This window comes from Ambystoma mexicanum, chromosome 9 (assembly GCF_040938575.1).
Source record: "Ambystoma mexicanum isolate Mex_15411 chromosome 9, UKY_AmexF1_1, whole genome shotgun sequence".
NCBI lineage: Eukaryota > Metazoa > Chordata > Amphibia > Caudata > Ambystomatidae > Ambystoma > Ambystoma mexicanum.
In genome coordinates, this window is record NC_090931.1 from 252,713,156 (window position 1) to 252,727,750 (window position 14,595).

Consider the following 14,595-nt stretch of genomic DNA (forward strand, 5'->3'; position numbering starts at 1 on the left):
GCGGTAGGCACATATGTCTGTATTTTAGGTTTCAGGTACCCTGGTGCCTTCCCATGAATACACCGGTGTGCTATGGTGAGAGCCTTAAATTGAAATCTATTTTCAATTTTAAGCCAGTGCAGCTCTTTCCTTGAATTGCTAATGTGGTCGAATTTTGGAATGTGCTTAATAATTCTGACTGCATTATTCTGTATGATCTGGTAAACTTGGAGGCATTTGTTGTTTGCCCCTACCATCAGGGCATTACCATAATCCAATCGGGATGAGATAGTTGCCCTAGCCACTGTGGCACAATTGTCCTCCGATAGGTATGGTCTGATGGCTTTAAGGAGTCTAAGATAATAGCTACATTTTTTTTTAATATATATTGCGTCTGCGCATCGGCTCCTAATGATGCTTCCATCATCATGCCCAGTATTTTAACTTTGTTGAGGACCTTAATCTGTGCGTTTTCGATCTGGAAAGAGCTGTGTTCTGGAGAGAGAGAGTTTCTGGCCTGATGTGAACCGAAGACCATTAACTCTCTCTTCTTGCCATTTAGGCACATCCAGTTTGTGTGCATCCACTGGTCTATACTGGAATAGATGCTATGTAGATTTTCATCATCTTTTTTGTGATCTCCACAGAGTTCCATTACTAGCTGAGTGTCGTCAGCATAGTTTGTGCTCAGCAAAGAAGTTTCTCAGACCCTGGTCACCCTTGAAAGCGCCCAGAGTGCCTTAAATCCACAGTGCGCACAGTACCACCAGTCAGATCAATCACTTAACGCACACGGATTGCTAAAAGAGGCCAACAATGTGTTTAAAGGCATTTGGGTGAGCCGCAAATGCTTTTGTACCATCATAATCTTTCAGAGATCATAAAACTATTTCCTTGACAGAGTTTTCAAACAGTGCAATTTTGTTTGTTAATCCAAATTAGACACCAATGCCCTCGTTGCAGGTTCGGTAGCAACAGTAAAAAGTGTGCTATTTGCAAATAGCGCCCGTTTCTTCTCCGTGCATTATTCCACAGGCATATCAAATATGCTAAATAATGTCTGATATATGGCATTTATGACGCGCCTATACAAAAGTGTTTTGAGGCGCGACGAGTCGGAGAGGGGTGGGGGGTTACAGAAGGATGACAAAGACAACGATCTTACTAGGCCAAGTGACATTGAGATCGCGCAGGTTCACATTGAGTTTAACAAACTCTTATTGCACCAATTTTTACCCCCACCTGATAGAAGGTAAAAATGATTTTAAAAAACTTGCCATCAATTTGAATGAATAATTGCTGCGGCAGTGAAGGGAAGCGGATGCGCTTTGTTTCAAAGCAGGGAAAAACATCTCTACATTGGCCAACAAAAAGGGGTGGGAAGTGGCCACCTCGGATGTCCGTTTTCTCACCCAATTTGCAGTGTAATGCAGAGAAGGGACGAAAATGACCCTTTTCTGGATTATTAAAAATGCTGAAGTAGCGATATGATCCACCATTGTACAAAATCCATTTCCGACCTCATTAGGACGGTGGAAATGGATTTTTTTTTAAAAATACATGATTCATGTGCATTTACATAAATACTGCATGCAATGTTTCTGAACATGCGTATCCATCAATTTAGCTGATTTTCTGTAATTAGCCGGATTGCAAGTATGATTGCGAGCACCAAGGGTAATCAGAATATTCTTTGCAAAATTATGCTGGTGCTGAACTCCCAATTAAGGCCCAGGTGATTTTCATAGCTATGAGTTTACCAACTTAACATTATTGTAAAATAGTCCTACAAAAATCCAGGTACTAATATTACAGGGAACTTGAGCTGTGGAAACAGGTTTGCATCAGTTACTCCAATGACAGCAGCGGTCATTAACATAGGATGTAGTGGCCACATTGGAGATTGAGGCTGATTCGCTTGCGTCCCTTCTGGCTCATTACACAATACAGGATATCCTCTATTACTGCCGGTCTTGACCGGCAAGAACAATGCCGTGAGCCTTCGCTCCCATCGCGCCACAGCTGCACAAACACACTTCGGACTGGCTTAACGGCTGTGCTTCAAGTAGGGTGGTAAATTGAGCAGGGGCTCTCGTTAGCGGGCGTGGCCTAAGTTAGAGTGCTTAGGCCATGCCCCCGCCCTCCGACAGAGTCCCCGTGAAGAGCCTCCCCCAGCCCTTGCATTCAAGGAGCCGTGGTAAAAGAATTGCCTGCAGGTGTCACTGACCCTCCCACGCAACCCCTCAACCACACAGCTCCTTGAATGCAATGCGTGATGTGTCTTTAATACAAAACAGGAGGAGGGCGGAGTTGGCCAGTCTCTCCTTTTGGTACAGAGTAAAGAGCTAACACACAGTGGAAGCCCTTCACCCAAGCACAGTTCATGGGATTATTGCTGCACGTTAGCTCTTTACTCATACAAAAGGAGAGGCTGGCTAACCCAACCCTCCTCCTGTTTCTAAATAAAATTACATCACACAGCAGGTTTAGCCGACGCGCAGCTTGGTTACACGGCGGACTTTAGGTATCAGCATTTCGGATTAGAAGAAAGAACAGGTGATGCCTTTTCTTGTTTCTAATCTGAAATGTTGACACCTGTAGGCAGCCGTTTAACCTTTCAGCGCTCGGCTAAGCGGCTGCCAGAAAGGTCATTGTGGCTGGGACTAGTCGTGGTGAGCCCCGGCTCGGGAGCCCATCTCGGAAACTCCCGCCCCGGCCCACTTAAAGCCCTGCTTAACAGTCTACCTTTAAGTCCCATGCTGTGACTGAGAGTCACTCTGCTAGAGGAACCTTTTCGTTCTAATAATGCCTTCATAAATGGCTCAAATTTGTGTGATAAACACTATGCAGTGAGTGTTTTCCACTTAGCAGATCGACTGCATCTTGTGGAAGGCAGTCTTGCTTCTTTTTGGCTGTTTGCAGAAGCTCTCAGGTTTCCCCATGTCCCTGCGCGAGCAGGACATCCACTCCTGTTATTTTCCCTTTGGATCCTGGCACTCTTTTCCATCCCATTTAGAATTTATGAAAACTACAAGTCCCAGAATTCTGAGCAAAACAGCAATGGATGGCCTTCTAAAGCAAGGTCACAGAAAACCTGAGCTCCCATATATTGTTGTGGATGTTTTATTTTCTAAAAACTCCAGGATAAAGTCTGGCATCATGTTTGGAGGGCTCATGATATTTAGTTGGCTCTTCAGTAGGTTATGTAGTGGGTTGGAGCACTAGAAACACGGGATTCGCGTCTTCGATTTGGTGGTTACGGTATACCTTGCTGCGTGTGGTGGGGTTTACTTGGGACCGTGCCCCACTATCCTTAGTTGCAATTGGGGTTTCCACCCTTCACACTCGCACCTTTTTTACTTTACTTTAATAGATTTATAATGCGCAGCAATTAACCCGTAGGCATGATAGCGTGGACAAGACAGCATGACAAGAAACAAGTAGAAGATGGCCGCAAGGAGACGTCATAGACTAAAGCGGGAGAGGACCTTAATCAAACAGCCAGGTTTTAAGCTTTCTTTTGAAGAGCTCAAGTTTGGTTTCCAGCCTGAGGTCTAACGGCAAGCGGTTCTAGGCAGTCAGAGCTGCTATGGCAAAAGCTCCTTTTTCGGCTTTCCTGGATTTGCTTCTCGGATCATTAGCACTTTGGTCTACTGCGACCTAAGATCGTGAGGTGCTTTTGGGCAATATAAGTTCATTCAAATAGCGGGACATAATACCCAAGCGACTCTTAAAGGTAATGAGTAGTAGGCGATAATGGATTCTGGCCTCTACATGGAGCCAGTGTAAAGCTCTTCTGGCAGGTGTGACATGGTCAGGTCTGATCAGACCTGCGACCACTCTCAATGCTCCATTCTGGTTAACTTGCAGTCTATTTAATTCTGTTTTACTAATACCAGTCCACAGACTGCAACAGTAATCCATTTTGGCTCCCACTATTTCTCTAGCCAGAGTTTCTGCATTTGCCTGGGAGATTATGGGTCAAAGGTGTGCGAAAAGTTTTAAATAGTAAGCCGTACCCGATACCACACTTCCCACATGAGCTTTCATAGAAAGGTGTTGGTCTAGGATCACCCATAATGACTTGACTTTCTTGAGAGTGTCAATTTTGACTTCACCAAGCTGGAAGTTGCTGTACCTGGGATCTAACTTGGAGATCTGGCTAAGAGTACCCACAATCATGAGCTCAGTGTTGGCTCTGTTAAGTGCAAGACCATTTTGCACCATCCAATTTTCGATACACGTGTACGCATTACTTATGCACTCTTCATCTTGTGTATGGTTTCCGGTCAACGGGATGATACATTGCGTGTCATCCGCAAAGTTGGTAAACCAGATGTTTTCTTGAACCAACATGGAGAAGAAGGGAACAGTAAAGATGTTATAAAAGCAGGGTGAAATTCTTGCTCCCTGTGGGACTTCATTTTCGATCAGAATTGTATCTGCTTCAGCTATGTCCGAATAGATGCAACTGATCCGATTCTTGAGAAGGGAGGCTACCCACCGCAAAGCTTCTGGTGAAAAAGCTGCCACTTGTTCGAGCCTGGTGGCCAACAATATGTTGTCAACCAGGTCGTATGCAGCTGAGAGGTGCAGCAGCATAAGCATGGTGCCCTCTCCCTTATCCATATTGGATAGAAGCCTGGATTTGAGTTCCAGTAGGGCTGTTTCGGTGCTGTGCCCTGCTCTGAAAGCTGATTGACGACAGTTTAGAATGGGATGGCTTTCTATACGTTTAGCTATTTGTATATATGAGACCCTGTCCAGGATTTTCATCGGAAAGGCAGAGTTCGTGATAGGCCTGTAGTTCAGTGGGTCCTCTTTGGGGAGGCTGTTTTTTTTCAATAGAGGTGTCACCCATGAACGTTTGAGTACATCGGGCACTGTGCTCTCTCTGAAAGATGCATTCACAAACTGGAGAATAGCCGCTAACAGTGTAGGGGAGCATATTTTGATGAGGATAGCGGAAAACGGGTCACCCCTGCAGCTGGTTGTTTCCAAATGTTTCACTACATCCGTAAATTCCTCCAGCGTGATTGCTGAAAATGAGAATTCAGGGATCGTAGGACATCTGATGGGTTCTTGGGCTTCACTGGTGCTAATTTATCTGTGTGAGTTAGCCTTGGCTTTGATACCCTGAAGTTTAGTACTCATGGCATCCTAAATAGCCTGGCACCATGCTTTATCTTTCACTACTTCATCTACCTCAAGGCTAGGTGTAAGTTCTTGCTCTTTGAGAATTTTAAAGAGCTCTCTGGCCTCGACCTAGTTGCAGTGATCCTGTCATTAAAGAAGTTCTTCTTAGCCTCCAGTATGGCTGGTTTAAACGATCTAGCCGCCTCTCGGTAGGCAAGAAGCAGATCCGGAGAATGGTTAGTTTTCCAGCTATAATATTGATTACGCATAAACACTCTGTTTGCGTAACTCAGGTGTAAACCAGGGTTTATTGGGGGGAGCTAGTGTGTGTTTTCGCAGTTTCTCCGGGGCTAGCTGATTAGTGATGTCCTCGAAGGTTTCCATAACGTTAGTAGCAAGCTCCTGAGCGGTGTTTATTTCATTAGTCAAGTAAGTGAGCAAAGGGGAGATTTTTTCCAAAGTGAGCAATTTGGGATTATGACCCTTAGTAGGAGGAGGAATTCTACTTATGTTTAACAGAGAATACTGAACAGATTACAAAATTAACAAAGTAGTGATCTGACCAATGGCAGGGCATGGTGCTCAGGTCTGTTATAGACACATTGGCTTCTGCTAGCCAATCGAGGGTGTGTCCAAGATGGTGCGAAGGGTGGCGGTTGTATTGGGTAAAACCCAGGGAATGCAAGGTATACTCCAAGTCTGCCCCTTTTGGATCATCTTGAGGGCCAAGCCAATGATTGAAGTCACCCAGGACAATGAAACTAGAAAGTGGTTTGAGACATGTTATGAGATGGTTAGACAGCGCAGTAGGAAGACCTCAACGTGAGATGGAGGCCTGTATATTAGTAATAAATTGGTAGTAGTCTCCACATTTATGCTTATCTTGACCTGAAGAGATTCAATACCTTCTAGAATGTTGGTAGATTTACCCCAGATAGTATTGTGAGATTTACATATCAACGACACTCCATCCCGCACCAGATATTAAAATGAGGATGAGAGCATGTTCTCTCTAGTAATGAATAGGAAGTCGTCAGTTTAGGGGTACCAAAAGTGTTTAATTGTGTAGCCTAGGGTTTGGGTAGGGTGGTAGTGAAGGGGGACCATGGGGGGGGGTGGGGGGGGACACCCCATAAATAAAATACACAAATTCGAAGTAAAAATTCAAAGTAATTTCCACAAAGTAAATTTGTAAAAAGTAAGTTATTTAGTTGAAATGACATGGAACCATACAAACAGATCCACAGTGTATTCCTCTGTGTGGATAAATTGGGTGCAACGCACTCCTCCGAGGATAGTTCGTGTTAGAGTCTGCCTAGGCGATTATATCTATGCATCTTCCCGAATTACGCCTGGAATGAAGGTTCATAAAGTCTGGTTGAAGGCCTTGACAAGTTTTAATATTAATTGGAGCATGTTTGGCAGATTGTCTAAAGAATGATATGTTCATGGCGTCGCCTTTTGTGGCAGGGGGGAGGGGGCGTGGGAAATAGTTAAGTAAAAAAGGGATGCATATGGAGGGTATGCCTATGTATAACGACAGTGCCACTAGCTTTCTTATAAGGCCATTCAATGCCACCTTAAGTTTCGCATAGCTAGTCACAACATGAGTGGTATAGCACTAAATGTTCAGTCACTGCCAACACCGGCCAAGCGCATCCTTAAAACCCCCAAGTTCTGTGCATATGTCCATGTGGTGTTACTTAACGATGCTGACAGCCCTCACATAATGCCAAGATCTAAACACTAATTGGCAAAGCCAAAAGGTTTTGTTTTTCAACGTGCAGTGCAACCTCAAATCTTCAACTAGGTCTGGTGTTCTCAATTTGCTATGCTGTGAATTATTTACAACGTGTAACTGAATAATGTAGAGGTCACCAAGGTCATTGGCAAAGGCACTAGTTGACCCGATATTACTTTGCTTGTTGATTTTGTGGTGCCGATGTGGGCGTGACATCTTTCAAGTAAGCAGCATGTAGGGAGCCCTCGCTCTATCATTTATAATGGTTAGTTCAGGTTTGCTACCAAGAACCCTCCTACATTTGAAGGTTTAGTTTGTCCTTTCATTGTGTGAATGCATTTGTGAGGCCGTGCATTACCACAACTTGACCCGCGCAATCTTGCTCCATGTAAATCTGCTGCAGACGCGTTAATCCCATAATGCTTTTCACTACCTCGAGATCAGGGCATTCCCGGGGCTATGGGCACAGGTCTACTTATTCTGTAGCAGCGCATGTGACGGCCTAAAGGGAGAACCTCTTTTGCAGCACACACTTAAAACATTGGCGTCTAAATGTGGCTGCTTAGGGATTGAAGCTCTTCGATGTGGCACAGTGCCATCCTCATGTGGTTTTACGAAATCGGCAGAGCAGACCCCTAGTTTGAATTCTTGTGTGTATAGTTGCTTTATTCTAACCTTTTTCGTCAGTGATGGATGCTTCGTGTTCTACATAGGCAGTTTTTGTGTGGGAGTGTTTGGTTTTAGAATCCAATCCTGCTGCTATGCCCCAAATCTAGATGAAAGTGGCGGTACATGTGCAATCCTGAGGCGAGTTGCAAGTCTGTTTTTACTGTCCAATTGGAGACCGAGTAGCGGAGGTTGGATGGAGTGCTCTTTGGCAGGCTCTCCCGCAGTCGTAGAATCCAGCCTTGGTTTACGCTTGCTGCGAATATGGTCTTCTGGTGCCTAGTTGCACTTCTGCAACTATCACGACTAATTGCGCTGGTGTGTCGAAAGCGATGTTTTGACTGTAGTAAATGCCTCATTTAACATTAGCAGATGTTTTTAGAACCCCATATCTATTCAAAAAGCCAATCTCAACTTGCACTTGCTGCACACGACAGCGGAGAACAGGTCACAAATAAATTCTGCAACGATAACTCCAAACGGCAACTTGTGCCATGCATCTCACCTATGGAGCCCGTCCCGTCAATGATTGCAGCCACCGTGGAAAGTGCTCTGGCATTGCCATGGAGAGACTCATGGGTACCCTGTGGATGAAAGACACATTTCAAATCAAACATGCAGCATTATATGTTGTATTTGTCATTTCATTTCAAAAGGAATACTGCAGTGTGTCTTCAAAGTGCAAAGACAAGAATAGAACATGCCACTAGACACTTCAAGGAGAGGTTCCTTTCTGTCCAGACAAATAGTCTACCACCGACTCCACCACAGCCATCAGAGCGTGCTGCATACTTGCTCATGCAGGCTTGCTGAGTCAAAGCGCTGTCGGACGTAGCTGATGGAAACTCGCCCCTTTTAACTACGGCAACACCACACAACAAGCCTAACTGAGGGCGACGACTCCTAGCCCGACTACATTAAAGCATTAGCCCATGCTTGACAACACTCAATTGCTTGCTCTTGGGTTAGGAGTAGAAGGTCAATTAACACGAATGAATGCCAGCACTAGCTTGGTACTAAGGCTTCTTGAAAAATATGCCTAAAGAATATTCCAGCATAAAAGCAAAGAGACTCAAGAGGTGTAAAACCCCATTTAACTCTAGACAGCTTACACTAGATCCTAACCAAAGTCACCACATATACCAGAAGGTACCATGCACCGAGTGTGCAGCATTTGCAGTAACTTGAATTCAGTTACAACAAGGTACCAAGATGGGTGTGAAAGGTGAAGACACATCCATGGTATATCCTTAGCCCACTGTTCCTCCCACTCTCTTGTGAAACATCTGAGCCCCTGCTTTTTTGGAGTTTCAGAGGGTCTGACTGAGGTCTTGACACATTAAGATTCTTATGTCAAGCCAGTAGGGTTAACACCATAGACAGATTCCCAGCCAATTCTATTGCATGTAAAGAAGACATGAGCATTGCAGTGAGTGTTCCCTTCAACCCATGGGATGGTTAATAGCCATACCGTGCGTCAAATATTTCTCATGTCTCTTGTCATGACCAACAAGAAATACCTTGTGGAATATATGAAGGCAATACTTTGCAGCATAAATCAAGGGTATGCCTCCATATTATCCCCACCAAAAATATCACAGTACATATAGTCGTCTGTCTCACCATAGGCAATATTTTTGTGGGGAATAATTTGTGGGAGCAGGGGTTGTGGGGGTGTGCCCCGCACATTCAAAAATAATGTAGGGGTTGCGGTGGTGTCCCCCGCAGGGTCCATGGCTCAATATCGTCGCAAAACTATGGCAATATTTTTGTATCGTGATATTTTTGTGGGGATATTAACACATGGAACAAAATCAAGGACATTCATTCTGGGTTTAGAAAGGACCATATGCCAAACTACACAAGTTTCTTAATATTTATCAGTATGGTGTTTTCTTCTGGTATAACAGATTGCTGCGCAGTGTGGCATAATGGATGACAATGCCCTTTGTCATAAATAAAATGGACTAGTTTCCAATGGAATGCAATGCTCAAGCAAAGCAATAATGCTGGCAACATTAACAATATCACCCGTATTAATATATGGCAATATTCTCTGGCATAAAGGCTATACCTTTTGGCAAGGATGGGGATGATGCTTCTTACAAAAATAACAGCAATACCCTCCGACATAAATAATGATATGTTGCAGCATAAACAATAGAAGAGCTTTTGGCAGCAAATTATGCCCAAAACCAGAGGCACAAACAATGGAAATACTATTGCTATCAATGAAAGCATAAACAATGGTTGTTGACATCCCTACACATTGTACAGATATAGTTGTGAGGGCAAGTATAGGTTTTGGACACAGACCGATTCCTAAGTTGAACTCTTTGACTCAGATTTTCCTTATTTTTATTTAGGAAGGGAACACCCATCTTAGTATAAGGTAAGCTAGGCCTTTTTTCACCGTGACATTTAAGTTAATAAAGAACTTGGTTTTGAATTTATGTGTCTTGCTTCATGATGCCTTCAGATAACACATAGGATTTCTTTACATGCCATAAACTAAAGCAATCCTTTATGAAAGCCGGTCATGCCATCCTTTCAGCAGAAACGCATGCAGTTAGAGGCTCAAACACGGTTGTTTGTACCAGAATAGATTATGATTTATGCCAAAAAGTGTTGCCAGGAAGTTCCGGCACAGTTTGTATTGCCAAGCTTCCATGGACTGCCTCTCTCCGTAGTCCTCAACGTCTTTCTCCAACAAGGTTCTCTGCTGCATGCACCGGGCTCCTTGCTGCTTCCCCTCTCGCTCTCTTCCTGACTGGGCTGGTCTCCTTCTATGCACCCGCAGCCCCCCGGCAGGCTACAGGTGTGATGGTATAATTAGCCCTTTCGGACCAAATCAGAGGCACATGCCTGACCATCGCAGCTCGTAGCAGGCATCTTCCGCGTCCCAGTCCCAAAGACATAAAAGAGCATAGTCTTCATTGCTCTCAATTGCCTCTTCTTCGTCCCAGTACTGCAAAGTGTCAATTGTGAAGAAATGATGGGAACTGGCTTAACAGCCCATGAAGGTTGTGTTGTTGTCAAGAGACAAAGGGGGATACTATGTCTCACCCAAGGGCACCCCACACCCATTGCCCAAGGACCCTGCACCCAGGTGATCCTCCCTCGCTTCTCTGCGCCCTGAGTTGGGATTCAATAGTGATGGCCTTTCCCTGGCCACCTGTGCAGAGGATCCAAGGGGGTTAGAAGTGAGAATACCCTCGGGTTTCTCACACTTAGCAGAAATGATGGCACTATCCTCTGCCATATATGAAAGCAATAACGCCATACCAACGGTAGCAGGATGCAGCACAGTGCCAACCACTCTAGCCTGGCATCAATCGGTGGGGAATTATTATGATGGCTGGCCATGTCTGGATTTGCCCGTACAGAGCAGAAGCTTGCTCAGTTTGAGTTAAGGGGGTGGAGTTGATGTGGATATGTGGTGCATCCCATCGGGGAATAATGTCGGCGATATGCAAATAATGGCGGTGATCGCCACACGCCAATATTATGAGGAGCTGGTCATGCCGCGCTTGTAGCCACAAGGAAAGTAATTGCCTCAAGGGAGCGGGAAGGGCAGCAGAGCTCGCCGACAGGCTTTAAAGGGGTGCCGTTTGCAGAAATGACTGGCAGGCGCTGGTTAAGGCATTCCCATGACGGGGACACATTGTGCAAATACAGGATTGAGATGAGTGGGGTGAATGGGCTGCATGCATTTTTATTAATGGGAGTATTGATTTCATGGACTTTGGCAGCAGTAGGGCGTGTGCCGCGCTAGATCTCACAAGCCGCGTTCTACCCACAGCTTCCAGTTCCGCCGGTGGTGTCACCTCACCGGTGTGCTTTATGGAATGGGACAGCATTGACAGAAACAGGTTGAATTTCTGGCATGTTGAAACAAAAGATTTTATGCACAGTTACCTTGTGGGGCACTTTGAAGGGCGGCAGTTGGGTTGAGGGCCAAAGAGGTCTGGTTATTTTCATGCACACTGCTGCAGGGGTGGGGAAAAGGATACTGCTTGGTTTCTCTTTGTTGTGAAAGTCGGGCAACACTCCTGCTTGCATGCTTACAATTGGGGCAACACCCTTGAAAAGCATAAATTGTAAGGGGGCTGAAAAGAGAATTAGCCGGTTTTGAGGGATATTTGCATAAAGGGATGCATGAATTTAGAGGGAATTTTGATATTGGAGGGTTAAGCTCAGCACACCGCAGGGTCGGCCCCACAAAGATTTCTACTGAGAGAGGGGACGAGGTGGGCCACATACCAGGTTTTGCTACATTGGCAAATGACAGTGTGGAGGACATTATTTGCTGCCTTGCTGGTCTTTCAATAACAGGCCTATGTTTATGTGCTGGCACAGGTGAAAAAAACTATCGAAGGATGAAGAGGACCGTTTCAGGTTGGTCTCGGTTGTGCACGAGACAGGAAGTCTCAGCATCACTTCAAGTGCTGGGGAATGTTAAGGGCGTGACTTGCACGGAGAGGGAAGAAACTGGTTGTCAGATTGGGGTGTATTTAGACTTACATGCAAGGGTTGGAGACTCATTAGCGGTGTGATTAATGCAGGTGTTTGCATGGGGGAAGTTGCATGTCCAAGCACAGTGCATTGGGAGGAACAAGCCAGTTTTGAATTGGGTTTGGACCTTTCGAGAAATTTGAGCTGCATGCATAGGATGAGAGATAATTTGGCTTATGTCATCATAGGTCAGCTTTGATATGTCAGGACAAGGGTCACCAGACATGTTCTCTAGCGGTGAAGGAAGCTCCAGCGGCAGGAACGGGCACGATTTTGACTAAGAGGCTGAGCTCTGGGCACTCTTTCCAGAGAGGTTATGCAGCAAAGCAAAGGGCTGGGCGAGAAAGGTTCTAGATGAGGGGCGTGAGGTGCCCACCTGCGAGCAAGTGGTGCAAGAACAGGTTTGCCCACCTATCATGCTCAACACCCCACTGGCTACAGAGGGGATAACAGAGGAGCCAACAAGTAGAAAGAGGGCATTGCGTCAAACCAGGGGTAAGGTGGCCCCAGCAAAAAGGCGCAAACAGGTTGAGTTGCACATTTTGGGGGATCCCACACAAAGCAGCGGTGAAGCGCAGCAGGGTGAGCTGCCTGCATGTAACGAATTGGGGAATGGCGCAATAACAAAGGCTTCGGATGAAATGTGGAAATCAATGTGAAATGTTGCGCAGTCAGCAGGTAAGGAGGCCACCAGTAGTGTCAGGGTAGTATGGGGGGCCCCACAGGACCTGTCGCTATTGCGGTTGCCACAGGAGCACCAATCACCCTTGCTGCAATGGGGCACCCAGGTGTCTCGGAGGGCATAGCAGTGCCCTTAGAGCAGCATGTTCTGACCGGGTTGGGGCACTTGCTTGGGCAGGGTCAAGGGGAAAAATGTCGATTAGCCCCATCAGTGGTCCCCCAAGTTCACCCCATGTAGCAATTACATGCAAAAACAAGTGGAAACGGGAGCCCGGGAATTGGAGACTGGTGTCACAGGGCAACCTAGTGGAGTGGGGGTTAACGGGGATAGCGGTACACTTGTGACGATTGCCCCATTGCTATCAGGAAGGTCAACCCTGGCGTGGTGTATCGCCAAACAGGTTAAAGAGTGCATTTGGGCCAGGTAAACCTTTGATATATTTTCCTTATTAGTGGAGACAGCTGCGCCAGATCTAGCGATAAGCAAGGATGAGGACAAGAGAAGACAGAAGAGACAGAAGGGGACTAGGGCAGACGAGACGATTAGTAATCTGAATAAGGACTTTTCCTTGTTGGCAGCAGTTATAATGAAAATGTTTCCAGAGCAGGGAGCTGCCTTGAGGAAATATAGGAACACAATTGTAGAAGAGCACAGAAGGGATGGGACAGGCGAGATGGGTGAATTACGACCAGGATTTCAGATCCAAGTTGTCGTCGGTTCCTGAGAGGAGGTCGGACAAGGAAGGTTGGGAAGCCTACATGGGGGTAATCAATAGGGCGAACCAATCAAACTGCAAATTTGGAAGGGTTCCACGGAAGTCTTGGGCTGTGAGGTATGAGCACAACCAAAGAGGGAGCTGGCAGCCATTTCGCGGGGGAACCAAAGGCATAGAGGGGAGGGAACGGGCACACAACAGTGACCCCCAAGGGCCAGGGGAAAAGCCCCAGGTGGAGCAGGAACATGGGATAAATCATGCTGGGTATTCAATGGGTACGGGGGGAGTCATGCCACTGAGGTACAAGGTGCAGATTTGGGGTGGGGGGACACACCCAGAAGAAAAATGTCAAAGGTCTGAGGGGGGTGTGAGAGGGAGAGGGCACAACAGAGGAGCGCTATATAATGAAGTGGGGAAAAGGGCCTTCCCCCGGTTGACAGACCTACAGGAATCTTTGAATGACTACCCCAGAGTTAAGGAGCGCAATTTATTGTACAAAAAATGTATGAATGGGTTCTGCATACCCTAGGAGTGCCCACTGACGGTGAGGATCGCCAAAAACTTACCTTTGGCCGAGAAGTTGCCGGGAGTGGTGAAGGAAAAGATCACAAATGAGTTGGAATTGGGCAGGGTGGCGGGCCCCTTTACACCCCGCCCCTACCCAATTTCATAATGTCCCCACTGGGCACAGTGCCCAAGAAGGAACAAGGTATGTACAAGCTTATCCATTATTTATCTTATGCCAAAGGGGAGTCGGAATATTGCTCTGTGTGAAGGCATCATGAACAAGACACATACAACAGAGTTATTAAATCAAATGTCCGGATGGTAGAAGGTCTAACTTGCCCTATCCTAAGGTGGGATTTCCCTACCTGAACGAAACTAAGGAAAGTCCGTCAAAGAGTTCAACTTAAAAGTATGTGTCCAAAACCTATACCTGCGCTCACAACTAAAGCCAACCAATGTGTAGGGATGTCAAACCAAAAGGAAATAGCGCCTCATTAAGAGTTTGGAGGTAGCCATGGTGCTGTGAGCACCATAGCTGCCCCCAAACCGGGCTCCATAACCGGGTTCCTGCAATGAGGACTTACCGGGTCATTCCGACATAGGAGGACCCGGTAATTCCTCCTTGCAGGAACTATACCCCCATTTCCATTTGAG

At 46.0% G+C, this 14,595-nt stretch overlaps 1 protein-coding gene across 3 annotated transcripts in view; it reads right to left on the reverse strand.

The window, feature by feature from the left end:
• SLC37A2 (solute carrier family 37 member 2) overlaps nt 1-14,595 on the reverse strand; it is a 497,972-nt gene that overhangs the window by 33,213 nt on the left and 450,164 nt on the right. For all 3 annotated transcript variants that reach the window (XM_069614558.1, XM_069614557.1, XM_069614559.1), the window contains exon 15: nt 8,028-8,106. In XM_069614558.1, coding sequence (XP_069470659.1) covers nt 8,028-8,106 — 79 coding nt within the window. The remainder of the gene's footprint in view (nt 1-8,027; nt 8,107-14,595) is intronic.